Source organism: Protopterus annectens, chromosome 8.part1, assembly GCF_019279795.1.
Source record: "Protopterus annectens isolate FY-2018-M chromosome 8.part1, PAN1.0, whole genome shotgun sequence".
NCBI lineage: Eukaryota > Metazoa > Chordata > Ceratodontiformes > Protopteridae > Protopterus > Protopterus annectens.
Window position 1 is genome coordinate 339,376,739 of NC_056742.1, and position 27,664 is coordinate 339,404,402.

Consider the following 27,664-nt stretch of genomic DNA (forward strand, 5'->3'; position numbering starts at 1 on the left):
GTCCTTGGTAGGAACTCCCCTGAGGAAGGCCGCAGAAGTGGCAGCAGCTCTGGTGGAATGAGTCCGTATACTTCCTGGGATTTGCTTTCCATGGTGAGAACAACAAAATCGGATTCCATGAGCAATCCATTTAGAAATGGTCTGTTTTGAAATGGTTTTATCTTGGGAACTGGAAGCATAAGAAAAACAATTGTTCTGATTTTCTGATGTCCTTGGTTCTGTTCAGGTAAAAACGTAGCTGTCTGTGTACATCCAAGGAATGTAAGATCCTTTCCCCTTTATTTTGAGGAGTGGGGAAAAAGGTTGGCAAGTGTATAGTTTGATTTAAAGCCACTTTGGAAACCACCTTAGGCATGAAGGTAGGATTAGTCCTCAGAGATACCCTGTCTTGATGAAAAATAATATAAGGTTCCACAGCCATTAGAGCTTGTAACTCTGAAACCCACCTGGCAGAGGTTAGGGCTAACAGGATGGCTGTCTTCCAAGATAAAAACTTGATGTCAGAAGAAGCAGCAGGCTCAAAAGGAGGCAAGGTTAGTTTTTCCAAAACATAGTTTAGATCCCAAGCAGGAATAGGAGGAGATCTAGGAGGTCTTAAGTTCTTAGCTCCTCTGAGAAACTGTCGCATGAGCTGGTGGGAAAAGATGGGAGGGTCTGTATTATAATGAGCAGAAATAGCAGAGGCATGTATTTTAATGGAAGAGAAAGAGAGACCCTTATGTAAGAGATCTGTCAAGTAAAGTAAAATTAATTAAAGTAATGTTGGGAAGAAGAGAATCAGAATCCTGAGCCTGCATCCAGGAACAAAATCTTTTCCATTTTCCTGCATAAGATTTTGTAGTGCTAGGACGTCTGGCTTCTAAAATGACATCCATAACCTGCTTGGGCAGTAAAGAAGAAATCAAAGGCCCTGGGATTAACCAGGCCGCCAGGCTGAGAGTTCTGACATGAGTGTAGAACCTGACCCCGATGTTGGGACAGAAGGTTCGGAGACTGAGGTAAAACCCAAGGGGGCTCCAGGCATAGGTTTTTTAGAGATGGATACCAAAACTGCAGAGGTCAATTTGGAGCCAGCAAGATGATCATCTTGGGCTTGTCCTGTTTTATCTTCAATAAAACCCGTGGAAGAAGAGGGAGAGGCGGAAAGGCATATCCCGAGAGGTTCCTCCAACTGAATGACAGGGCGTCCACTCTCCAAGCTTCTGTGTGGAAAATCCTGGTGCAAAAAGTCTGTAGCTGATGATTGAGATAGGATGCAAAGAGGTCTATGTGAGGACATCCCCAGACTGCTGTTATCATCCTGAATATTTTGGTGTCCAGCATCCACTCGTGTGGATCCGAAAGATGTCTGCTCAGACTGTCTGCCAGGAAGTTTTGTTTCCCTGGTAGAAACTGAGCCTGAAGATCCAGATTGCAAGATAGAGCTGTGTCCCATAGATCCATGGCTAGTCTGCAAAGGGGGTAGGAATGAGATCCCCCTTGCTTGTTTATGTACCACATAACTGTGGTGTTGTCTGTCCGTATTAAGTTGTCCTGGTTGTAAAAGATTCCTGAAGGCCAATAGAGCTTTCTGAACGGCTAACATTTCCTTTAAATTGATATGCAGGTGCTTCTGATCCTTTGTCCAAAGGCCCTGCAAACAACTGCTCTGAAAATGGGCTCCCCAAGCATAATCCGAGGCGTCCGTGGTTAGAATCTGAGAGGCAGGCAGAAGGGCTTCCCTTTTAGAGCACATGCCCTGGACCACCAAAGAAATTCCTTTTGAAGGCAAGGAAGAACGGAGATCAGTATGTCTAAACTGCGGCAATGCTGAGACCAAACACTTTTTAGGTACCACTGTATTTTCCTCATGTGTAGTCTTGCATATGGTACGAGAAGGATGCAGGAGGCCATGCAACCCAAAGCCTGCAGGAATTTCCTTGCAGACAGATGAGTTAAAGTTGCCAAGGTTCTGAAAGTTGAAACCAGCTGCAACTGTTTTTCGGATGTCAGAAATGCCATCTGGGTTGTGGTGTTTAGAAGTGCACCCAGAAAAGTTATCTGTTGCGATGGTGTCAAATTTGACTTTATGTTTACAGAGAATCCCAGGAATTTGAGGAGGTTCTGTACAAATTCTAGATGCTGGAGTAAGACATCCTTGCTGTCTGCCTGAATTAGACAATCGTCCAGATAAGGGTAAATTTGAATTCCCTTGAGTCTGCAGTAAGCTACTACTGGAGCCAGGCATTTGGTGAAGACCCTGGGCGCAGTAGATAATCCAAAGGGCAGCGCAGAGAATTGAAAGTGCCTTGATCCGGCTTTGAACCGGAGGTATTTTCTGCGATCCTGCCTGATGGGAATGTGTAAATATGCATCCTTTAAATCCAAAGTTACCATCCATAAATTTTTGGACAGCATTGGAAGTAGCTGCTGTAGAGTAAGCATCTTGAATTTTGGAATCTCTAGAAAGGTGTTCAAGACCGACAGATCCAGAATGGGTCTCCATGAGTTTTGCTTCCTTGGGACTAGAAAGAGCCTTGAATAAAACCCTTTTCCCATCTCTGAAAGAGGAACGAGTTCTATGGCATTCATAGCCAAGAGAGCTTCCACCTGGTTTAAGGCCTCCATCCATTGATGTTTTGGAAGGTCTGGCCATCCACTTGGCCTTGGCAAGGTATGAAAATGGAATTTGTAACCTCTTAAAACCACATCCAAAACCCATTTGTCTCGGGTTATTAGAGTCCAATTTTGATAAAAAAAAAAAAGAGAGTTTTCCTCCGAGAGGGGCTTCCAAGGGAAGAAGTTACTGTAGCCCCACAGAGGAAGTCATTGAGTTTGTTTCCTTTGAGACTGTGACCTGTCCTCTCCTCCCCTAGGGGTGGAAGCAGTCCACTGTCTGTCTATAAGCAGCTTGTGATTGAGGCCTCCCTCTGGAACGTCTGTATCTACCCCTCTGAGGCCTGTCTGAAGTGGGAAAGGACCAATTTTTGAAGACCAATTCCTGCTAAATCTAGGAGGCTGTACTTGTAAGAAATCTTTAACTGTTTGCATAGATTTCGCCTTATCCTCCATCTTTTTAATCACCTCTTCAGCTTTCGATCCAAACAAAACATTAGGCTGAACAGGAGCATCCAATAATTTTGCCTTTACCTGTTCAGGTAAATTTTGTTCCTTTAGCCATGCATGCCTCCTAATGACTGTGCCAGAGGCCGCAGCCCTACAAGAAGCCTCCAAGGCATCAAATCCACAGTGTAAACCATGCTTCCCAACCTGTTCAGTGGCATGCAATAAGTCATGTAATTCCTTATCATTTTAAGAGACAACAGAAATTGCTGGTATTTAAACATATGAAACTTTTAGTTATGTACTTACCATAACTTTAGATGTTTGGGATCCATCTCGCCTACATTCTGTACTGATGGGCTCGGAGCCGATCCCTCGGCTCCGACTCGGCATGCTATGCTATAGAGCGAGGCCTCTTATTGGCTGAGCTATTTCTTATCCCAGGATGCACCACCACTAATCCCCCAGATCTTGTTTGTCCGCATTCATGCACACATGCACAACTTGTTTATATAACATTGTTAGATGTTTCAAGATGAAACAACAGGATTCGGACCTTCTGATATCCTCTGATCTCCAAGGAAGGGGGAAGGAGGGTGGGTTATTAGGAATGTAGGCGAGATGGATCCCAAACATCTAAAGTTATGGTAAGTACATAACTAAAGATGTTATGTGATCCTATCTCGCCTACATTCTGTACTGATGGGACAGCGTCCTAGCACCTAAATCCTGGGTGGCTCATTGGAAAACACTCCTGAGCACTGTGGAACCAAATGAAGCTCGTCCTCTAGATGCCACATCCAATTTGTAGTGGGAAATGAAAGTGTGCGGGGAAGACCATGTAGCCGCAGCACAAATGTCACTAATGGCAAGCTTAGAATGAAATGCTATCGAAGTAGCCATAGCCCTTGTAGAATGAGCTTTGACAGAGGTGGTAAGCTCTTTGTTAGAATAAGAATAAGCTTGAGTAATACAGTCCCTGATCCATTTGGCAATAGTGACCTTTGTGACAGCTTTGCCCAATTTATTGTCTGCAAAGGATACAAACAACTGATCTCTTTTCCTTGTTTGTTTGGTGCTGTCTAAATAAAAACGCAACTGCCTGTGGACATCTAATGTGTGGAATATGAATTCCGCTTTGTTAGAATATTTTGGAAAAAAAGACTGGAAGTTCTAACGATTGTTGTAGGCAGAAACTGGAACAAACTTTAGGGACAAAGGAAGGATTTGGCCTGAGAGATACTCTGTCTTTGTGAAAAACCAAGTACGGGGGTTTTACAGACAAAGATTGAAGCTCTGAAACTCTTCTGGCAGAAGTAATCGCCACCAGAAAAGCAGTCTTCCACGATAGAAATTTTAGATCACATGTAGCTGCCAGTTCGAAGGGGGAGGAAGTTAAGGCACGTAAAGTACAGTTTTGTACCTACCATAAATGTAGATGTTCGAGGATCCACATTGCTGCAGTCCTAACTATTGGGTAGTCCGCTGTCCAGTCGGCCCGAATACCAAAGTATATGGCTGACGTCGGTCAGGGCGCATTAGACTGACGTCAGTACGTCAGGGTACTAATGCGCATGACCGACGTCATATCCTCAGTCTTTTCTTGCCCCAGATGTCAGAAGACCCTAAAAAGACAAGGCCAAATATACCTGCACCAAAAATATGTACAATATATACAAAATTACCAGCATATAACCTCACCTACACAACCACCCCTAAACACAGAGGGAAGGAGGGAGGGTAAATTGGACTGCAGCAATGTGGATCCTCGAACATCTACATTTATGGTAGGTACAAAACTGTACTATGTTCTTCATTCCACATTGCTGCAGTCCTAACTATTGGGTAGAATCCCAAAGCAGAGGTAAGGGAGGCTGGCAAATCAAAAAGAAGCAGGAGCTGACAATATGCCTTGCAAAATAGCTGTGGCAAAACCAGCCCTAGACTTAGAGTAGAGAGGAAGGTGATAATGCTTAGAGAAAGTATGCACTGAACTCCAAGTAGCTGCCTCCAAAATATCCTTAGTTGCCACCCTACTTAAAAATGCTGTTGAAGTGGCAGTAGCCCTAGTGGAATGAGGCCTTATCCCAGCTGGAATCTCCTTGCCATGATGGGAATAACAAAATGCAATGCAAAACCCAATCCACCTAGAAATAGTTTGTTTTGATACAGGCTTGCCCTGAACTCAAAGCAAAAGAAACAAACAACTGCTGAGACTGCCTAAAATCCTTAGTCCTGCTTAAATAATAACGCAATTGCCTGTGTACATCTAAAGTATGCAAAATCTTTTCCCCTTTATTTTGAGGATCTGCATAAAAGTAGGCAAATGAATAGTTTGGTTTAAAGCCACACTAGAAACCACCTTAGGCATAAAGGAAGGATTAGTGCGTAATGATACCCTATCCTTATGAAAAATCAAAAAGGCTCAACCGCCATAAGGGCCTGCAACTCGAAACCCTTCTTGCAGAAGTAATGGCCAACAAAAAGCAGTCTTCCATGACAAGTATTTCAGTTCAGCAGTAGCCGCAGGCTCAAAAGGTTGTAGAGTAAGTTTCTCCAACACAAAATTGAGATCCCAAGCAGGAGTGGGAGCTTTACGTGGGGGTCTTATATTCTTTGCCCCTCTAAGAAATTGCTTGAACAAAGGATGTGAAAACAATGGTGGGTCACAATCATAGTGAGCTGAAATTGCTGCAGCATGAATCTTAATGGAAGAGAAAGACAAACCTTTGTCCAGTAACTCAGTAAGATATTGAAGAGCCACACTCAAATTAGGCTCAGAAATCTCCAAATTCTTTGCTGCAGTCCAAAATAAAAATCTCCTCCATTTTTCTGCGTACACTTTCCTTGTACTAGGTCTTCTGGCTTCCATAATCACATTTAAAACTTGTTGAGGAAGTTGAGACCTGCTGTCTTTCAAAACAGAATATGCCAGGCTGTTAGATGAAGAGAGTGAAGCTTGACATTGAGCAGGTGACCGTCCCTCTGAGACAACAGGTGTGGAATCAAGGGTAAAGGCCATGGAGGCTTCCTTACCAGACTCCTCAGTAATGGGTACCAGTGCTGCGAGGCCAATCTGGAGCTATTAAAATCATCCTTGGCTTGTCTTGTCTGACCTTGAGAAGCACCTTTGGAAGAAGAGGCAGAGGTGGAAAAGCATACACATGAAGATTTTTTCAACTGAAAGAAAGAGCATCCACTTTCCAAGCTGTGTGATGAAACCTCTTTGTGCAAAACTTTGGCAGCTGTTGGTTTAGTGGAGAAGCGAACAGATCTATGTCTGGAGTTCCCCATGACACTGTCAATTTTGAAATACATGAAGATCCAGTTTCCACTCGTGGGGATCCATGATTTGTCTGCTTAACACATCTGCTAAGGAGTTCTGTGCTCCCGGCAGAAACCTTGCCTGAAGAGTTAATTGCAAGCTGAGCGCAGTCTCCCATAAAATCATTGCTTGCCTGCACAATGGGTAAGAATGTGTTCCCCCTTGTTTGTTGATGTACCACATGACAGTTGTGTTGTCTGTTAGAATCAACACCTGTCCAGGAAGAAGTAACTCCTTGAAAGCCATTAATGCAAACTGGACTGCTAACATCTCTTTCATGTTGATATGTAGATGCTGTAGTCTGACAGGCCACTTGTCTTGTATCCACTTTCCATTTAGATGAGCTCCCGAAAGCAATGTCTGAGGCATCTGTCGTTAGAATCTGACTCGCCTCTGGCCGGGTCACAGAGAGTCCCTTGTTTAGGTGACATTCCTGAGCCCACCACAAAAATTCCTTTTGAATGCAAGGTATTATTTGAATGACAGTGTCCAAATCCTGGCAGTGCTGTGTCCATACATTTTGAGATACCATTGCAGCTTCCTCATATGCAGTTTGGCATTGGGAAGCACCAGAATACAAGATGCCATGAACCCTAAGGCTTGAAGGACTGTCCTTGCAGTCAGCCCGGACTGAAGAGATAGTTGATGGAAGTAACTGGAAAGATTCTTTTGTTTGTCCGGGGTTAAAAAGGCCATCTGGGCTGCTGTATTCAGTCTCACACCCAGAAAGCACATGTCTTGAGAGGGTACTAGACTGGACTTTATTTCGTTCACAGAATACCCTAGGCATCTTAGCACTGCTATGACATATTCCAAATGCTGTAGAAGATCTTCCTTTTCTTGAGCCAGAATCAGGCAGTCGTCCAAGTAAGGATAGATTTGAATTCCTTTTAGCCTGAAGTAAGCTATCACTGGAGCCAGAACCTTTGTGAATACTCTGGGCAGTAGATAAGCCAAAGGGCAATGCAGAGAACTGATAATGAGAATTTCCAGCTCGAAAACACAGATACTTCCTGCAACTTAGTCTTATAGGCACATGAAGGTAAGCTTCCCTGAGATCTAAAGTTACCATCCAGTGATCTTTGCCCAGCAGAGGTAAAAGCTGTTGTAACGTCAACATTTTGAACTTGGGAATGTCCAGATAAGTGTTGAGGATAGATAAATCCAAAATTGGTCTCCACGTGTTCCCCTTCTTTGGTACTAGGAACAGGCGAGAATAAAATCCTAGGCCCCTTTCTGGCACAGGAACTGGCTGAATGGCCCCTATTTCGAGCAACAGAGAAATTTGCTTGTGAGCCTCTGTCCTTTGTAGAGGAGGAATGTCTGGCATGCCTTTGAAAGGAGGCAAGGTATGGAAATAAAACATGTAACCGTGGTGAATGATATCCAGAACCCATCTGTCTTGGGTAATTAAATCCCAATTTTCTTTGAAAAGAGACAGCCTTCCTCCCAAAGGTGCTGCCAGGCGAGAATGTACTGGCAGCTGAAAAGGCAGGTCATTGGGTCTGCTTACGAAAGGACTGACCCCTGCCCTCACCAGAAGTCTGAGCAGGGAACTCCTGTCCTAGGCCTAAAAGAACCTTGAGCTCTGCCCCTACCACGTCTAGACCTACCCCTAGACTGAGAATCATAAGCAGGATAAGTCCATCCCTTAGTAGGCCAATTTCTACTAAACTTCAGAGGCTGAACCTGTAAAAAATCCTTAACAGTTTGCATAGACTTAGCCTTGTCCTCCATTTTCTTTAAAACTGCTTCCACAGGCGCACCAAACAACACATCAGACTGTAAAGGAGCATCCAAAATCCTTGTTTTAACATGCTCAGCTAAATTCTGATCCCTCAACCAGGCGTGCCTACGAAGAACAGAACCAGTGGCAGCCACCCTCGAGGAGGCCTGCACAGCATCAAAACCACACTGCAGGGAATGTTTACCCACCTGTTCAGACACATGAACTAAATCCTGCAACTCTTTACATTCAATACCTTCTGCCAGAGCATCCACCTTAGATTTCAATTGTGAAAGGAGATAATTCTGATATTTTAACATGTGAAACTGACAATTCAACGCCCTCATGACTAACGTGGAAGAAGTATACACTTTCTTTCCCCATCTATCCAAAGCCCTTGCCTCTTTATCAGGAGGAACAGGATTTTTAACAACAGAGGCCTTCCCACCTTTAGGCCCCTGAGAGACCGTTTCCGGGTCTGCCCTAGGACTCTTAAAAAGATACTTATGAGCTTCAGGCACCCTATAGTACCTATCCGGTTTAACTGGAGCAGGAGGCAAAGAATCTGGATTCAGGGAAGCCTCTGCAAAAACATCTTCCACCACATTCAGAACAGGAGGTATAGCTAAAGGCCTATGCTGGGGTAAAAACAAGAATTCCCTAAGCCTCTTCCTGGAGTCAGAGAAATCTTGACCTTCCCATTTAAAATGCTCCCTCATGGAATGCAGAGTCTCTGAAAATGAAAAATCCTCAGGAGGAGAAGCTGAAGGAGTAGAATCATCCACATCAGAATCAGAATAAGGAGGATACTCCTGCAAGTCTTCAGCCGAAGACTCAGAAGCCTCGAACATTGCTCAAAACTCTCAAACTCAGGTTCCACCCTAGGCCTCTTATCAGGAGGGGGCATAGAACCCCTAATCATAGTAATTAAATCCTCTGCCATTTTAAGCATATGTTTCTTAGGCAAAGACCCAGAAGCACTAGGAGAAACCCCCACTGAAGCTAAACTTGGCCTGCCTCTCAAAGAAGCCTTGGAAACAGAAGGGGAGGCCCTAACCACCTTAGAAAGAGAGGGAAGAACAGCCACCTGAGAAGCCCCCTCAGCCTGGCCTACTTCCTGAGAGGACACATCTTGTAACAGTAAAGTCTCTCCCTGAGACTCCAAAGAAACTCCTGGCAGAACCTCCGGCTCCACTGAGCCTTCTAGAGAACCGACGTCCGGGACTGTCGGTTCTTCAATTCTAAGTTTTGCTGCTTTGTCCTTGCGCTTTTTGGCCGAAGCGGGCGTCGGAGCATCCGACGGCATTTTATAATTACAACGCTTCCCAAAAACTAACCTGGCACAGTCTAACCTTTTCTTAATAGTGCGTTTGTTAAATCTAGCACAAGAGCGGCATCCAACAACGTCGTGCTCAGGCCCTAAACAAGGTATACACAAAGTATGGTAATCCCTATGAGGTATCTGTTTCCCACAAGAAATACAGTTATTCACTTTTTCTGACATCCGGTTAAATACTGAGGCAAGAAAAAACCAAAATATTCCCCAACGGGGTACTTAGCCAACTTTGATTCGGTCTGAAACTCTGACTTCAGAAACTTTCAGAACGCCAACCTGCACTCGCAAAATTGCTTCTGCATCGGACCATGCGGCAAAAAAGACTGAGGATATGACGTCGGTCATGCGCATTAGTACCCTGACGTACTGACGTCAGTCTAATGCGCCCTGACCGACGTCAGCCATATACTTTGGTATTCGGGCCGACTGGACAGCGGACTACCCAATAGTTAGGACTGCAGCAATGTGGAATGAAGAACATCACCACATCGAGATCCCATGGAGGAGCAGGATGAGAAATCGGAGGTCTTAAAAGCGCAGCACCTTTCAAGAAGGTCTTACACAATCTGTTGCTCATTAAAGGTGGGTTTATAGATTCGTGAAAATTGGAAATCGCTGCCAATTGAACCTTGATGGTAGAGACTGAAGAGCCTTGATTGAAAAGAGAAGTTAAAAATTTTAGTACTTCTGCCACGGGAATAGAGATGGGATCCAGGCCCTGGAGTTGAGCCCAAATAGCAAAGCTTTTCCATTTGCTAGAATACAGTTTCTTTGTAGCAGACGTATGGGCCGAAGACAATATGTGTACAACCTCTGGATCCAATGTATGACTCCTGACTATAGTCGGAAGAGGAGGAGCCAAGCCGTCAATTTTAAGGTGTGCAAGGACTGGTGGAATAGTCCCGACTGATGAACCAAAAGGTCTGGGATCTGATCCAGGAACCATGGACCTTCCAGAGCATATTTCCGAAGATAGGGAAACCATACTTGACGAGGCCAGTAAGGAGCAACTAAGATCATTTTGCTCCCCAAGAGAGATGCCTTTTGGATCACCCGGGGAAGGAGAGGAACTGGGGGGAAGGCATAAAGCAAGCCGGTGGGCCAAGGACGGGCTAGTGCATCCATGGGGCTCTTCCCCGGAGCCGGGGTTAGGGAGAAGAATTTTTTGCACTTTGCATTTAGTGGAGTCGCGAAGAGGTTGCAACACGGAACTCCCCATTTACTGAAAATCTGACTTGCAACTGTCATGTTCAGAGACCATTCGTGAGGAGAGAGAGGATGGTTCTGCTCAGTCTGTCGGCTATCACATTGGACTTGCCCGGGATATAAGTAGCCAATAGAAAGCGTTTGGTCGAGACTGCCCATTCCCAGACTCTCATGGCCTCTCTGCAAAGAGGATAGGATCTGGTCCCTCCCTGTTTGTTCAGGTACCAGACAACTGACATGTTGTCTGAGTGAACGGCAATTACGCCCTGAGGGAGGTAATCGTGAAGGGCTTGAAGGGACAGAAGCACCGCCCTCATTTCTAGGATGTTGATATGAAGCAGGGTCTCTTCTGGGTGCCATTTGCCTTGGACTGACCTGCCCAGGGAATGCCCCCCCCACCCCATCTGGGAGGCGTCCGTGGTCAAAGTGGCCGCAGGAGGAGGTGGAACAAAGGGTCATCCCTGATCCAAATTGGAGGGCACTAGCCACCAGCGAAGGTCCAGTTTGCATGTTTCCGTGATCCATATGAGGTGACAGAGGGAGTTCCTGAAAGGACCACTGAGCTGAAAGAAGCCACTGGAGAATTCTCATGTGCAACCTTGCCAAGGGGACTAGAAGAACCGTGGCGGACATGGATCCCAATAGCTGCAGGACCACTCTGGCTGGGGCTTTGGACCTGGGAAGTAAGGCTCGAACTTGAGTCTGTATGGTTTGTATTCTGTCTGTAGGTAGATAGACCCGCATTCGGTTTGAGTCTCTCTCTACCCCTATGAATCTTATTCGTTGAGATGGCAGCAACACAGACTTTGGCCAATTGAAGGTGATTAAAAGGGAATTGCCCAGTGATATAGTGGCTTGTAGGCTCCGCAGTAGTAGATGCTTGGAGGTGGCAGTTAGGAGCCAGTCGTCTAGATACGGAAACACCTGGAATCCTAGACTTCTCAGGTGAGCAGTCACAACTGGCAAACACTTGAACACCCTGGGGGCTATGGTGAGACCAAAGGGCAGCGCACGGAACTGAAAATAACTGCCTCCTAGGCTGAAGCGCAGATGTCTCCTGGACGCTTGATGTACCATGATATGGTAATAAGCGTCCTTGAGATCTATGGAGCACATCCAAACACCTTTCTCCAGCAATGGGAGAATGGTTTGTAGGGTGACCATTCGGAACTTGGACTTTCTGAACGGTTTAGAATGCTGAGGTCCAAAATGGGCCTCAAGTCCCCGGTCTTTTTTGGCACCAAAAAGAATCTTGAGTAAGTCCCTAATCCGATCTGGTCTGCGGGGACCGGTTGGATGACTCCTTTTTGCAGCAGCTTTGAAACTTCTGAGGCTGCAGTATCCCGTTGACTGGGTGGCGGGACCGGGATTTTTTTGGACTGAGGTGGAGAGTGAGAGAAAGGGATGGTGTAACCTCCGGCGATAATTCGAAGCACCCATCGATCCCGAGTGATACCTTCCCAGGCTTTTAGGTGCTTCGAGAAACGACCCCCGACTGGCTCCGGAGCTGCACAGTCGGGCAATCCCTCAGGGACTGTGAAAGGCTAAAGAGCCACGAAAGGACTCGCGGTCTCCAGTGTTGCGAGGGCCTCTGCCGCCTCTGGGACGGCGTCTTCCGGAAGAATTTCCCCTCCCTGCCTCTGGAAGGGGATCCTCCTGCTGAGAGGGGTAAGGCTTCTGAGATCTACGGAAGCACATTTTCCCTCCTCTTTTAGCCTTGGGATAAGGCCGAAAGGGAGTGGAAAATCGTGCCCCTACGGCAGTCAGAGTCTTACCCTCCTGTTCGCAGCGGGTCAGTGTGTCCTTCACCTTGGGTCCAAACAGGGAGGACCCATCAAAGGGGGCGTCGGCAAAGGAAGACTTAAAGGCCTCCGCGAAATGACACAGGCGGAGCCAGGCTCGTCTCCATAGAGCAATGCCTGTACCCGCCGCTCTACTCCGGCCGCGCATAAGAAATGAGCCTCATGGAAGAGTTCGAAATGGACGACAATGTAGCCAGCTGAGAGCCAACCGTCTGGGTCAGCTCCTCAGGCAGGTTACCCAAGAGGGTATCAGAAAGTTCTTTAATCAGATCCCTCTGAAATCTAGTAAAGTGCGTAAGGTAGTTCAAGGACCTTAATGTAAAGGCCGCTGAACTTAGGGTGCGCTTCCCGTACCGATCCATGCTCCTAGACTCCTTATTAGGAGGATGGACGGACGTCGAAGCCTCTGCTACATCTTGCTGGGTAGCAGATGCCACCACCAAAGCATCTACAGCCACACCTTTAGTTAGAAACTCTTTTTCAGGGGGTGCCGAGAGGAACTTATTCGGATGAGCAGGCACCAATTCCACAGAGTCTGGGTGTTCCCACGCCCTTCGACAGATCAAATCTAAGAGCTCGTCGAAGGGCGGAGACACCCAGGAGGCGGAGGGCTGAGCCCAAGGCCTTAAGGAACACAGACTCATCAGCAGAAGGGGTTTGGACTGCCAGCCGCCTCGTTGTTTAAGGGCTTCCAGGATGTCTGCAAAGGAGACATCATCCGAGGACGACTTAGGGGACCCTTCTGCATCATCGAGATCAGTGTCTGATGTAAGAGACTCATCAGGAGTCAACGTGCTTCCTCTTGCACAATCTTTTCCTGGGGGTTCTTCGAAGAAGCTTCAAAAGGACCTCCAGGAGGGGAAACCCCAGTGAGGGTAACCTCAGGCCCCGGGGCTCCGCTGTCTAAGGACAGGGGGACTGCCAAAGACCCAGTCTCGGTATGCAGGGAAGGAGCTGGGGAGACCGTGGAGGTAGCCAAAGATGATTTGGCTAACGCACTCCTCATAGCCCTGAAGGCGGGACCACCAGAATCCTGGGAGGGTCCCACCTCCGTGGCCACGACGGTAGACGGCACCCCCACAGCCGACGCACCGAGAGGAAGACTTGGGACCAAAAACATCAGTCCCGAAGCATCCCCCCCGGGGCCGAAGGAAGAAGTCCGCGTACCGAACTCCGACCCAAGAGCCGGAGTTGGAGTAAGGGTCGGGCCCGACCCTAAAACCTCCACCCGTTCCACCAGCACCGGCTCCAACGGTGCCGTGGCTGTTGGAGGAGGCACCATTGTAGCAAGGTGGACCATCGGCTCCGAAGCCGAATGGGCTGGAGCCGAAACTAACTTTTGGAACACCGGAGACTGGAAGAGTCTTAGGAGCACCCTGTCGATGTCCGAATCAGACATCTTGGATGATCTGGACGATACCGATCGGGTCCGAACCGATTTCTCCATCGGCTCCAAAGGACTAGGGGACCGGCTCCGAATGGATTCTATAACTATCGGCTCAGAGGGAGATCTCAAGGCAATTTCCCTCGGTGCCGATGAGGACTTCGGCTCGAAGGGAAGAGTCTGAGCGGCAACCCTCATCGGCTCCAATATCAGTGGAGCCGATGAAGGTGACCCGCCTCGATGCCCCAGTCCTCGGCTCCGAAACCAGAGGGTCGAGACTGGAGGCATCGAGGCAGATCCGCCTCGGCTCCGAAGTCCGTGGAGCCGATGGAGAAGTCTGCCTAGGTTTTTTGGCAGTCTGTTCCGACTGACTGGTCGGAGCCGACGCTTTCTTTTTTTTTTTTTGAAGGAGAGGGAGAAGAAGATAAAGCCTCCTCGAAGGATGGCTTAATTAACCCCTTAAGGATTAATTTGTTTTTCCTCTCCTGGAGGACCCTTGATGAGAAGGAGTGACACACGCTACATGATTCTTGTAGGTGCTTGGCGCCTAAACAATAAACGCACGAGGAGTGGTCGTCCGTTATGGACATCTTAAAACCACACCTCGTGCATTTTTTAAACCCAGAGGGTTTATGCTCTTTGGAAATGACTAAAGAGAAATAACACAGCTATCTAAGATAACACCAAAAACTAGCTAGTTTAAGTTCAAAATATAAAGTTTTTTTTTTTTTTTTTTTTTTTTAACACAATAACACAGTTGCACAAGAAAAACACAGAAAGAGAGGGTCAAGACCCTCTAACTAAAATGGGTACTTGACCCACAAATAAACGCTAGAATAGCAAAAAGGGGAAGGCCCCTCTAACTAAAACGGGAAACTTTCCCTTAACGAAAAAGACAAATTTCTCAACAAAATCACCAAATACACACACGTATCACAACAATAGCTGTTAAAACAGCTTTTGGGTTGAAAACGAGCAAATTCCCGACAGGAAAAGTCTAAATAAATTAGTACTTAGCCCAGCCAAGTTGAGACCACGTCTTAGCTTGTAAGCGGCAAACGAGATCTGGGGGATTAGTGGTGGTGCATCCTGGGATAAGAAATAGCTCGGCCAATAAGAGGCCTCGCTCTATAGCATAGCGTGCTGAGTCTGAGCCGAGGGATCGGCTCCGAGCCCATCAGTACAGAATGTAGGCGAGATAGGATCACATAACATCTGACAGTTTAAAGCCCTAATGGACAAAGTAGCAGAAGTGTACACCTTTTTGCCCCATCTTTCTAAGGATCGGAACCCTTTTCAGTAGGAGTAGGATTTTTGGCAGAAGCGGCCTTAGCTCCCTTAGGACCCTGAGAAATGGTTTCAGGGTCAGCAGAAGGGTTCTTGTATAAAAACTGATGGGAATCAGGAACCATGTAATATCTATCAGGCTTCACAGGAGCAGGAGGAAGAGAGTCAGGGGGTTAAGTTAGCCTCCGAAAAGGCATCGTCCACAATATCCAAAACAGGAGGAATAGCCAGGGGTCTATGTTGGGGAAGAAGAAGAAATTCCCTCAGCCTTTTCTTGGATTCCGAATACTCCTGTCCTTCCCAGTGGAAATGTTCCCTCATTTCATGCAAAGTTTCCCCAAAAGAGAAATCCTCAGGAGGAGAAGCTGAAGGAATGGATTCTTCAGCATCAGAATCCTCATAAGGAGGGAAAGAATATTCCTGATCAGAAGAAACTGAGGAAACAGAAGCCTGATCAGAGGAATCATAAGAAACATCCTGCCTTGGCCTTTTGTCTGGAGGGGGATGAGAACCCCTAATCATAGTAAGTAAATCCTCCGCCATCTTGAGTAACTGTTTCTGTGACTTGGGAGCCGGTTCAGAAGCCTGTGTAGAAGTCTTTGATTTTGAAGGAGTCTTTGCCTTTGTCTTTGCCTTTATTAGTAGCTGAGTAGGCCTGAAAACCCCTTCGGAAGCCGGTACCTGCACAGCGGCTCCGGACCCATCTGAAGGAGCATTGTCCGAAGGTCCTGCAACAGAAATATTTAAAGTCCTGGTTGGCTCCTCATGAGAGCCCGTTTCGGCCGTCGGTTCTGAAATGGCCGACGACAGGGGCTGCAAAAGCGCCTCACTGACGACGGCCAAACCTGAAGCTGGCTCCGCTTGTGCACTATCAGATTTGGACCTCGGAGGCCTGTCTTTATCCTTGCGACGTTTGTGAACTCCGGAAGCCGGGACCGTATCAGACGACATTTTGTAGTTAAAGTGCCTACCGAAGTAATGAAAAGCAAAATCGTACCTTCGCTTAATTGTTTGTTGATTGAATCTAGCACAAAACAGACAACTAGCTACGTCGTGGTCAGGGCCCAAGCAAGGAATACAGTAAGAATGAAAATCCTTATGAGGCATTTGCTTCCCACATGAAATACAATTATTAACTTTTTCTGACATCGGAGTGGAGCAAGAAAAAGTTTCCCCAACGGGGTACTTAGCTTTGAGTGGAGAAGAAAGTCTTCGGACCGAAGTAAATCAGTAAAATTAGTCAGGAGTCCGCCGACTGGCAATTGCGAACTGCTACCACCGCACGGCAAGAAAGACTGGAGAAGATGGCGTCGGCTGTCGGCTTTGTACTCCTGGCGCTCTGACGTCAGGGAGCATGGTTGAACAGCCGACGCCGGACCCAGACTTTGGGATTCTGGCCGACCTGGGGCTGCCTGCCAGCAGGGGAGAACCCTACAGTCATGACTGCAACAGTGAAATACGATGAACATGTGGGAATGAGCAACAATGCCTCACATGCTCTACAGGAGTAGTGTGTGGCGACTCCTGAATGGCTCTTCAGAAATTCCAGTGCTAAGGGCAGAGGCTCAACAGCAAGAAAAGCAAGTGCCAGTTTTGGAGGGAGGGGTGTACTGTACGCAAGAGAGTGTTCATGAGTAGATAGAGTATTGGACATCCCTGTAGTGATAAAAGTGCATACACCACCCCCCACCAGATGGTATGATTACAGCGTCACGTAAAAATAATGTCCTTATTGTGGGGATGTTAACATGGATACAAGCAACCCTCATGGCTGCCTGAATGACTATCAGCAACCCCCTTCCCACCCCACTCCACCCTTGTGATGGTTCACACGAGTGGATCTAGCAGTGCTCCTAACCACTAGAAAATAAATGGGCTTGGGTTCAAGTTGGGAAGGCTTGATGGTCAGCAGGGGCAACAAAAACACTAATAAATAAATAGAGACCAGAAATGCTATTGTGCACAATAAGGTTTAGAAAGATAACAACTCTGCTGACAACCTCTTCTGATAAACTAGATTTACTAAGCATCTCAACATTTTTTTTTTGTTTTTTTTTTTTGTTTTTTTGGGATAGGTGAAAGCTTCTTAAAGAAATAAGATGGGCTTATTCCCTTCTTCTTTTTAGGCATCTTGACCCAGCCTGTAGATCTAGATAATTCTGATGCCAAATCCTTGGACCATTTGGAAGAGAAGGTTCACCAGGGTTATATGTCCACCCTAGGCAACAATCCTTTAGAATTTGTCATGTGATCAAGGTGTACTTGCCAAACACCTTACATATGCTGTATTCTCCCATCAAGTACCAATGTCTGAAACATGCAACATACTTCTCTTGGGAAAGAATTTTGTTCCCAAGATTTCCAACTTTTTAAAACCCAATGTCTTAAACTCCATGACAGCAAAATTCACAACTGGAAATCTGCAAAAAGCACATGAATCTTAAAAGAAACCATCAACAAAATTCAATGGTAACCATGAATATGCTTTCTACAGATAATTCAACCAAAAAATAGTAGCAGCTGAATAAAAATACAACCAAAAATCAGCAACACAAATCACTATACTAACAGAAGTGGGCCAACTACAATGGCACAATGACAAGGTCACAAGTAGAAAAGGGAGGAGGAAAGATCTGACCTGAAAGCTGCACCAACATTTAAAAATTAGAAATGCAAACACTTTTGTACCAATGGAGTAAAGGAAGGAGCTGTATCAGAAAACGAATCTAGAAACAAAATGCCAAACCATTATCGACCATTAGTTTTAAATCAAATAGTTAAGTGTTTCTGTCTATAATTTGACTTCATTAGAACATTTACACACTACACTGTAATTACCATCATCAACCCTCCTTTTCCCCATTTTCTACATGGGGTTGAGGTGTTATATCATCTGTAGCCATCTCACTCTGTTCAGTGTCACTCGCCTCTCTTCAACACTCCTGCCTGACTGTTGCAGGTCTTCTCTCACATGATCCATTTACCTCTTTGCTAGACACCTTAAACATTACACTAACAATTAGAAAAAGTGAAAGTGAGAGAAGCGTAATAGACTGGACACACTGCTCTGAGTTATCCTAATGAGCAGCAATAAGTCAAAGCTTGGGAAAGTTTCATTTCCAAATCAATAGGAAGACAGTCCCTAACAGTAAGTATTAGTAAATTACTCTCTTATATTAACATTTCTGGAGTCATATGTATCAATGCATGTCAGTGTACAGTTCCATCTGAGAGCTCAAAGTATGTAGTATATATTTTATGAGGAAAGACACTACTTCTCTGAGATACATGTCAAAGCCTGAACACACGTATACACTTTGGTTCAAGGCCACTACTAAGGAACCAAGCTTAAAAATATATATGTATACCCCCCCCCCCCCAAATAATGCAAATGAATCATGATCTGCATTCAGAAGTGAACAGTATACATCACAGATTACCTGTCCCCAAGGGAGGTTACATGGGAATTTGCTACTGCCCAAGCAACCCGCCATCATTATACAAGCTCGCTATGCAAACTTGCTGTTAGAGGTAAACAGTCTGCTCGCTAAGTCAATACAATACCATTTCGGCAACGCAGAAGAAACCACTACCATGCACATAAATGCTATTTTTTTCCTACTCCATGAAACATTAATGCACTTAACTATGTGCTTCGGACTCATACCACCACCATTGCTCCTGACACTCCAATGTGAAATACGATTTGGAGAAATGATTAATTCCATCATTGAACTTCATCAAGCACATAATTTTATTTACCAATAATAACTCAATCCACTTCCAGAAATGTTTAGTCTTGGAATCTCTCAAATACGCAATACAATATGCTAGGCAAAGCTAAATAAATGAATAAACAAACCCTGCTTACCCAAGTTTTCTCCCTCATTAATTCTAGAAAGGAACTGCATCATCCGAAGCATCTTGAAGACAGATGACTTTTTCTGTAGTGGCCGCACTAAAAGAGCTGTAAAAATGTTTCAAAATGGAGAGTTTTGGTCAGCAACTAATAAAAGATGCAATTATACAAATTAAAAAAAAAAAAAAAAAAAACACACAGAGGAAATAGTGATCAAGTATGCCACAGCTTTCCTAACGTGGTAACCAAAGAACTGACACAATTATGAAGGCACCCTGGACACAAAGACTTGTGCAAAACTCTTTCACCACTCCACAGGTTTAGCGCCTTCATCCAACTACTGTTGGACTTCTTCAGAACAATAATCCTTACCAACTCAAACGTTTTATACCCCTCCCCCCCATTAAACAAGTGAATAATTAAAAGTTAAAATTCCATTAGCATTAATTAAAAATTACATATATATATATATATATATATATATATATATAAATATATATATATATATATACATATATATATATATATATATATATATATATATATATATATATATATACACACACACACACACACACACACACACACACACATACATAAATACAAAGTTTGCCAAAACATTACTATCATTTTGTCAAAGTTAAATAAATTGCTTTATACACTAATGGTATGCACGTTAACCTAAAATGTGTTTTAAAGTATAGCTGCTATACCAATACTGTCATTGATACCAGGAAAAATGGTGGCATCCAACCTCAACCTGGTCAGCAACTTATAAAAGAAGCAATTATATAAATAAAAAAAATACAAAAATAAATATTGTGATCATATATGCTACAGCTTTCCTAAATTACCACCTTAAAATATACACTTTCCATCTGGTCATCTGTCTACACATTTCTTAGAAAAAAAACCTCCAAACCCATAATTAGCTACTTGAAAACTTTCATCCAGGATGTATTTCAAGACCTTAAAATTTCTCTTCCATCTGTGAACTCCAAAGGAACAATGAAGGCTACACAGTAAAAAATAAGACAAAAATGTTGTAAAAGGCTTAATACCTTACAGCATTCATTCAGTGGGTAACTCACAATACTCAAGGTGAGGGGGTGGGCAGTATCAGATCATAAGGACAAAGTCAAAGTGATCAAAACACAGCGCATGAGCACTTAAATGTAAAAAGCTATCATTACCCTCACTACAAAATCTACACTCCCACATACTTGCTCAGAAAGCATAGACTGTTCCCTGTTAAACAGTATACAGGAGAATCTGTTATCTAGTACTCAACCATGTAGAAGTACAGTACATTTTCTGCAGCTTCATGTTATCTTTCTATGTTTAAACTAAACTGTACACTGCTTTTTTATAGGTAAAGTTCAATGAACATGCAGAGATACTGCTGCATTAAGACTGCTAGGCTACTGTACTATTACTGCTGACGCTTCTTTACTACAACAAAAATATGGCTACTCAGCACTTCTAATCTTCTTTAGGCTTTTCCCGGTTAGGGGTCGCCACAGCGGATCACCTTGTCCGCACATTGAATGGCAGTGGAGTTTTACGGTGTCGAGTTGCCAGCCCGGCGCCCAACCTTCCACAGAAGGCACACTCACACGCACACCTAGGGCCAATTTAGAGTGTCCAATCCACCTGCAGCATGTCTTTGGGATGTGGGAGGAAACCGGAGCACCCGGAGGAAACCCACGCGACCACAGGGAGGACATGCAGACTCCGCACAGAGGGCACCCCAGCCGAGGAACGAACCGGAGAACCTCTTGCTGTGAGGCGGCAATGCTAACCACTGCACCACTGTGGCCGCCCTACTACTCAGCACTTCTAATAATGCAATCAACTTGCTCTATACATCTGCATTATCATGGTTCAGGAGATAGTTAAGCAATAAGTTACAGTAGAAAAGAGGTACTGCTATATCTATCCACAATCTGAATAATTTACCATCTAAACAGTGAAAAAATGAGAGGAAAAACCTCAAAAGGAATGCGAAAATACAGCAACTCCCACACTCCTCAGCCATATTACACATTCACTAAAACACAGTCATTTAAATCACTTTCTTTTTCTCTGGAGGTCTGTCATAACATAGAACGGCAGCTGTACTGAGCATGCCCAAACAGTGTGTTCCCCTTGAGGAATGTAACGTGCAGTTTTTAAATCACACTGGAGAAGATTTGCAAGTGGTTCTATCTTGAGCCTTGTCCAACTTTAGAGGGGATCGCGAAATTATTTATCAAAAGAAAGAAAAAAAAAAAAAACATAGCATACAATAAATAATTCTCCACCTCACCACCCAAAAATGAATAAAGTCAAGCAAGAGTTGTCAAATTTCCTTTTTATTTAAATTTTAATTGTATAACAAAAGTAAACCAAATAAGCTAAAAACCAGAGTGTCAAAAATGAAAATAGTACAAGTTACCAGAGGATAAAAGTACAAATAAAAAAAACTGCATAACCATTAAAGAAAGCAACAAATTCCTTAACTATAGTAAACTGGATAGAACATAGGTCCAATGCAAGGTAGTTTCACGATTCACTCCGGCAAAAATCTTGAGTTGTACCATAAAAAATGCAAAGCTGAACGTGGATTCAGGATAGTCATTTCTCCCAAAGGCAGATAGAAATTATTCAACTTTATCAAGAAGCTAAAGCTAACACTCAGCTCGTCTACAATTCTACTATTCACTTGGATTCCAGGGAAATAGCCAATATCTAAGCGGGTAAATTTAGCTCCAAATTTACTGTACCTACGGCCATGGACAACGGACTCACCACCATTCACATCACTTATCCTGACCTTAACAAACCTTCAATAAAATCATACAGGTATTACTGATAGGCGTACAAAACTCAGGGTAAATAAGACATGTCTTTTTTTTGAACCAGCTAAATGAATGACAGAACTCATGTATTGGAAGTTACAAAAGCTTCCTTGGAATGTAAAAATGTTATAAGTAGTGTCCAGCAAGGCTCAGTATTGGCCCCTCTCCTTCTTGCTCTATTTCTCCGATATCCAACCTAATGCTCCAAGCTTACGATTACCAAAGTCTGCGGATTACTACAAACTGAGTAGAACTGTCAGCCCACATTCCAACACAGTTACTTTAGCAACAGCTTGATTGTGCCAACTCTAGGAGTATTAGGAAGTCTTAGGCTAAATACTAAGAAATAGTGTACTTCTGTTCGTTAAACAATTTACGACCTAATCATATAAACAACACACTTCCCCAATCTAACACGGTCATCACAGACTTCACCTATGCTGACAACTCAATATAAATTTCACCATCATGTCTCTACTATAGTTCAGAAATCTAACCTGACCCAACTAATTTCCAAAGGCATCTGCTCTACAGTTAAAACAGGCTTAGTTTCCCTGTATTCAAAATCCATTCACGAATATAATACTTTTTTTGCATGCATCTTAACAAGCATTATGCTCAAAAATCAACTTTAAAAAATAGGATTCCAGATCGCAAATCCCTTACACAGACAGCCCCTGCTTACACTCAACCTCCTATTACCTTCTTTGCAGTGACCTTTACCTTGCTTTCTGAATCATGAAACATTTTAGCCTATTCCCCCCTGCACCGCCGCAGAACCAACAGATCCTCAAACACCTGTACCAAGGATCTTTATTTACATCAGCAAATAAGCAAGACTCATCAGCAGGATATGTACCTACATCAATGCATTCCATAACTATGGAACAAGCTTCTCCTTCAAAACAAAGCAGTACTTTAACCACTTTAAAAAGATAGCCTTTATAATTCAACAGGCAGTTATACATTTTCCCCCCGAGTTACTCTACATAGCCCTTCTAGACAAAGGGGGTGAATACTAGTGAATTACAGTTACCAAAGATGGTCATCTGGTTAGGCTCCTAACGGTCCTAGTGAATGAATGCATATCATCACACTTTGAATTTATGGACATTGTGCTGACAGTGTGGAGTTAAAAATAAATGAATGAAAATACTTCACGGCTTATCTATTGGCCTGGAAACCTGTTAGCAGTAGACAGTTCAACATTCTCCCTGTAACATACAGAAACCATGGCGTATCCAACACATGCAATGTTTTGTCAGTTCCTACAAGCATTTCTCTCAAAAGAAGCTGGGTAACAGATATTACAAGATGGCATTCCTCCACAAAGAGATGTTAGATAGATATTACACAATCAAATGTCACATCATTAACAGCCTAGCCCAGGATACTCAAAATTGAGTCATCTCCTTCCTCAAGGTGCGTCACACAAGCTTAGCCTCGACAGAATTTGAGTGTGCTCATCCAACTGCATACATTAGTCATGAATGTAGCTATACTACTACTTTACTTAATATGCAGGAGTATTTTGTTCCACATATGAACTTGTCACACCTGTACTGGTGGAGTCTGAGGTCCTTTGTACGTGTGAGATTATGGAACCATTAATTCTGTGAAGACATAGCAAGTCTAGCAGGCCAGATGTGGACCACCATGACACTACAAAAATATGAGGGAGGACTGCCTAGCAGTCTGAATAACTAAGAAACCCCAGGCCTGTGACTGATCATCAACCTCGAAGGTCTCTCCAGAAGAGTGATATACTTTGACAAGTATAAGCATGCTTTGATAAGAAACAAACCTTTATGGTTCTGATGAGATGCCTTTGGTTATCACTAATTTTCTAACAAGGGTCATCTACAAGCCTGCCAAGATATCTAATGACCTGAAAAGCTACTCCCTAGTTAACAGAAGTAAAATTGATTTGCATTTTTATTTTATTTATTTGACATTTAAGCGGGATAGTCCAACTGAGTTTGCACCCTTTTTCAGCGAAGGAAGCCCCGGGGGAAAAGTTCCACAGTATGAAGTATACAATTAAAAATTTCACAGTACAAGTTAAGCAATTAATACAGTCCCAATACAGGTTACACACGTAAAAAGAAAGCACAAGTAATAGACTAAGTACAGGTTATATGAGCGAAGAGAGGGTAACAGACAAGTAGTAAATTCTAAGTACTGGTTATGTAAGCAAGCAAATAATAAACAAAAAAAAGTTTATATGAGATTAGGTTAAGTAGATGACCACTGCTGTACAAGTCAGGGAAAAATCAGCAAATGAGACTGAAATCTTTCCTACTTTTGCACAGGGGAATGACTGGATTAAGGCCCTTGTCTTGAACTAACTAGTTTTAACTGGAAGTAAATAAAGCACTGAATGTAATGAAAAAAGTTTACCCATAGCAAATAAATGTTCACAGTGCAACATGAGAAGCTTGCAGCTAAAGGCAACTGTGCATCTCGTTCTCATGTTTCTACGAAGACAAGCTAAGAGGGAAATAAAAACAATTGTTTCTTTCTATGGTGAAGAGAATGTTTTATAACATAAGACAAACACATAGTACTTAGTGGAAGTAGAAGCACAGGCTGTATCATGTGCTGGCATGGAGAACCGTAATTACAGATTAATTAAAGCCTGTGGGTGTAGCTGTCAACTTGTGACAACTGTTCTTTTTAGGAGGGTTAAACTGCATTATTTGAAGATGTACATAGTTTTTCTGTTTGCATCAAGTTAATAGGTTACTGGGGTGTTTTTTTTTTTTTTTGCTTTAAGGTTTTCATTAAACCCAAAAAGTCTTAAAACGTGGCATGGGTTCAAAATGAAATGGCAAAAAACAACTTTAAGATCAACCTGCCAAATATCAGTGTATGCATGTAACATAAAAGCTGAAACTAGACAATTAAGGTGCTGTTACATATAACAGTTGGGAATAAAAACTTCTTAGCAAAATGGCAACACTTTCCATATCATCTCTGAACGTGAATGGTCTCCTGGAGATATACAATAAAAGAAAGCAATGCACTACATTAAGAAAAGCAGAGTGCAAATGACTATGCTGCAGGAAACATTTGCTAAGAATAGAGCATATTAAATTTGACAAAAAGGATTTCAGAATGGTTAATCAGTGGAATATCTGGGACAAAGGAAAAGGGGAGTACTTATATTAATTGCTAGAGGAGCTCCAATAGTGATGGAAGGGGGGGGGGATAATAATCGTACATTTGTAGTAGTAAGGGGCTACTGTGCAAGGAGGAGGATTACGCCTGCATGTATTTAAATTCCACCACAAAATGCTACAATAAAGTTTAAGAAAAATCAGCTTTCAGCAGGGAATATTGCTCATAGGAGATGAATGGAATTTGATCTGCAACAGTGTGGTTGCATCTTGGGGGGGGGGGCTAGACAGGAAAGTATAACAAAAACAGGGCACATTTTTGAAGATATCAAAATATTTGGTATAGAAGATGTGAATTCAGTAGAGGGAACTCGGAGACTTTACATATTATTCCTCAAGGTACAAAAACTGGGCTAGGCAAATTATATTTCACAGGAACATGTGCACTTCATTGAACGTTTTGATATGCATCCAGTAACTAATTCAGATCACGCATCAATAATAACTTAAATAAAAATGCAGGATTAAACAGAGGAATTTAAGGAAGTAGTGGAAATTTGAGATTTATTAGGGAAGATATAAAGTTCTTCAGAAAAATATAGCTAGGAAGGGAGATAAAATGAAACCGGGGTTTAAAAATAACAGAGAAATAAAACAAAAGGAGATATGGTTAAGAAGTAACAAGAATTATTTAGAGGGACTGACAAAGGTTAAAGCATTGCAGAATAGGGGGAATGTCGCATAAGAAGAGGTGCGACTGCAAAGTGCTAAAGAGAAAAAGGGACTACCTGGATAATCTGCAAGAGTTTAAAAAGACAGCTGTTTGGATCCAAAAGGAAAAAAATCTTTTAGCACAAAAACTTAGTCAAAAATAGAGAGCCTGTATCAAGCAAAATAACCAGACATCCTGTACAGGTATTAGAAATATTTCAGAAATGTTATGAAAATCTATATGAAGCAGGGAAATGTAGAAATAGAGAACAAGTACAAATGGAAATTTTTATGAAATAATATGCCACGGTTGGAGGTAGACGAGGCTGAATTACCAACAGTTACAATAGGTGACGAGATAAAATAATGAAGTATAACCAATCTACAATAAAGTCTCAAGGAATATATGATATTCTTGTTGAAGTTCGGAAGCTAGGAGGAAAGAAAGTGATAAAGATCTGGAAGGTTTTAACACTACTTTAAAAAGAGGAGAAGCTCAGACATACTAGAAGAAAGCTGTGGTGGCTGCAATACCTAAAGACAGTAAAGACCCATTAAGCCAGCTTCACATAGGGCCATTTGTAAACCCTGATTATAAAGTGCTTATGACTGTAATGGCTAAAAGAATGGTAACAATGTTGTCAAAATTGATTGATATAGATCAATGTGGTTTTGTGGGAGGGAGGCAAACCTTTGACAAAATGAAGAGAGCAATAATAATCATGAGGGAAGCATAATGTAAAAAAAATAAAATAAATAACACTGCTGTCGGTGGGTCTTGGTGCAGACACAGCATTCGACAGAGTAAGCTGTGATTTTATGTAAGTTAGGCAATGGAAGCATTTGCATTCCTTGACAAAACAATAAGGTTAATTAGAAGGATATATATGAGGTTTTGGAGGTGAAAATTAAAGGGGAGGGTCCTTTCTGATGAGCTCTGTTTGAAGACAGGAATCAGGCAGGAGTATCATCTTTCCATTTTAATTTGTGCTATATTTAGAAAGTACAGTTTTGTACCTACCATAAATGTAGATGTTAGAGGATCCACACTGCTGCAGTCATAACCTGTGGGTAGTCCGCTGTCCTCGGTCGGCCCGAATACCAAAGTGTTAGGCTGGCGTCGGTCATGGTCGCTCAGATGACGTCAGTACGCAGTGGTACTAAAGCGCATGACCAACGTCATATCCTCAGTCTTTCTTGCCCCAGATGTCAGAAGGCCTAAAAAGAAAAGGCCATAGCCAAATAGAAAATACCCAACCACCAATGTAGAAAAAATAATTACCCCAAAAGCAACACAGCAACCCCAAACTACAGAGGGGAAGGAGGGAGGGAAAATTGGACTGCAGCAATGTGGATCCTCGAACATCTACATTTATGGTAGGTACAAAACTGTACTATGTTCTTCGTCTCACATTGCTGCAGTCATAACCTGTGGGTAGAATCCAAAAGCAAAGGTAAGGGAGGTTGGCAAAATTAAAAAGCATTAGGAGCTGCTAACATGCCCTGTAAAACTGCAGTGGCAAACCCAGCCGTAGACTTAGAATAAAGAGGGAGATGGTAATGTTTAGTAAAAGTGCGCACTGAACTCCAAGTAGCTGCCTCCAAAATATCCTTAGTAGCTACTCCCCTTAAAAAGGCAGTAGAAGTGGCAGTAGCCCTAGTGGAATGAGGTCTGATCCCAGCCGGAACATCCTTTCCATGATGAGAATAACAAAAAGCAATACAATGGCCAATCCACTTAGAAATAGTTTGCTTTGAAACCGCTTTTCCTTGTGAACCCAAAGCAAAAGAAATGAATAACTGTTGAGTCTGCCTGAACCCTTTAGTTCTGCTCAAATAATAGCGTAACTGCCTGTGAATATCCAAAGAATGCAAAATTTTTCCCCTTTATTTTGGGGATCAGCATAAAAAGTAGGCAAATGAATAGATTGGTTTAAGGCCACATTAGAAACAACTTTAGGCATAAAAGTAGGGTTAGTACGCAGGGATACCCTATCCTTATGGAATATCAGGAAGGGTTCAACTGC

General features: G+C 43.3%; 1 protein-coding gene across 2 annotated transcripts in view; it reads right to left on the bottom strand.

Moving 5' to 3' along the window:
- The window catches only part of TERF2 (telomeric repeat binding factor 2), a 984,850-nt gene that overhangs the window by 927,105 nt on the left and 30,081 nt on the right, over window positions 1-27,664 (bottom strand). For both annotated transcript variants that reach the window (XM_044081913.1, XM_044081912.1), the window contains exon 2: window positions 18,980-19,075. In XM_044081913.1, the coding sequence (XP_043937848.1) occupies window positions 18,980-19,075 (96 nt within the window). The remainder of the gene's footprint in view (window positions 1-18,979; window positions 19,076-27,664) is intronic.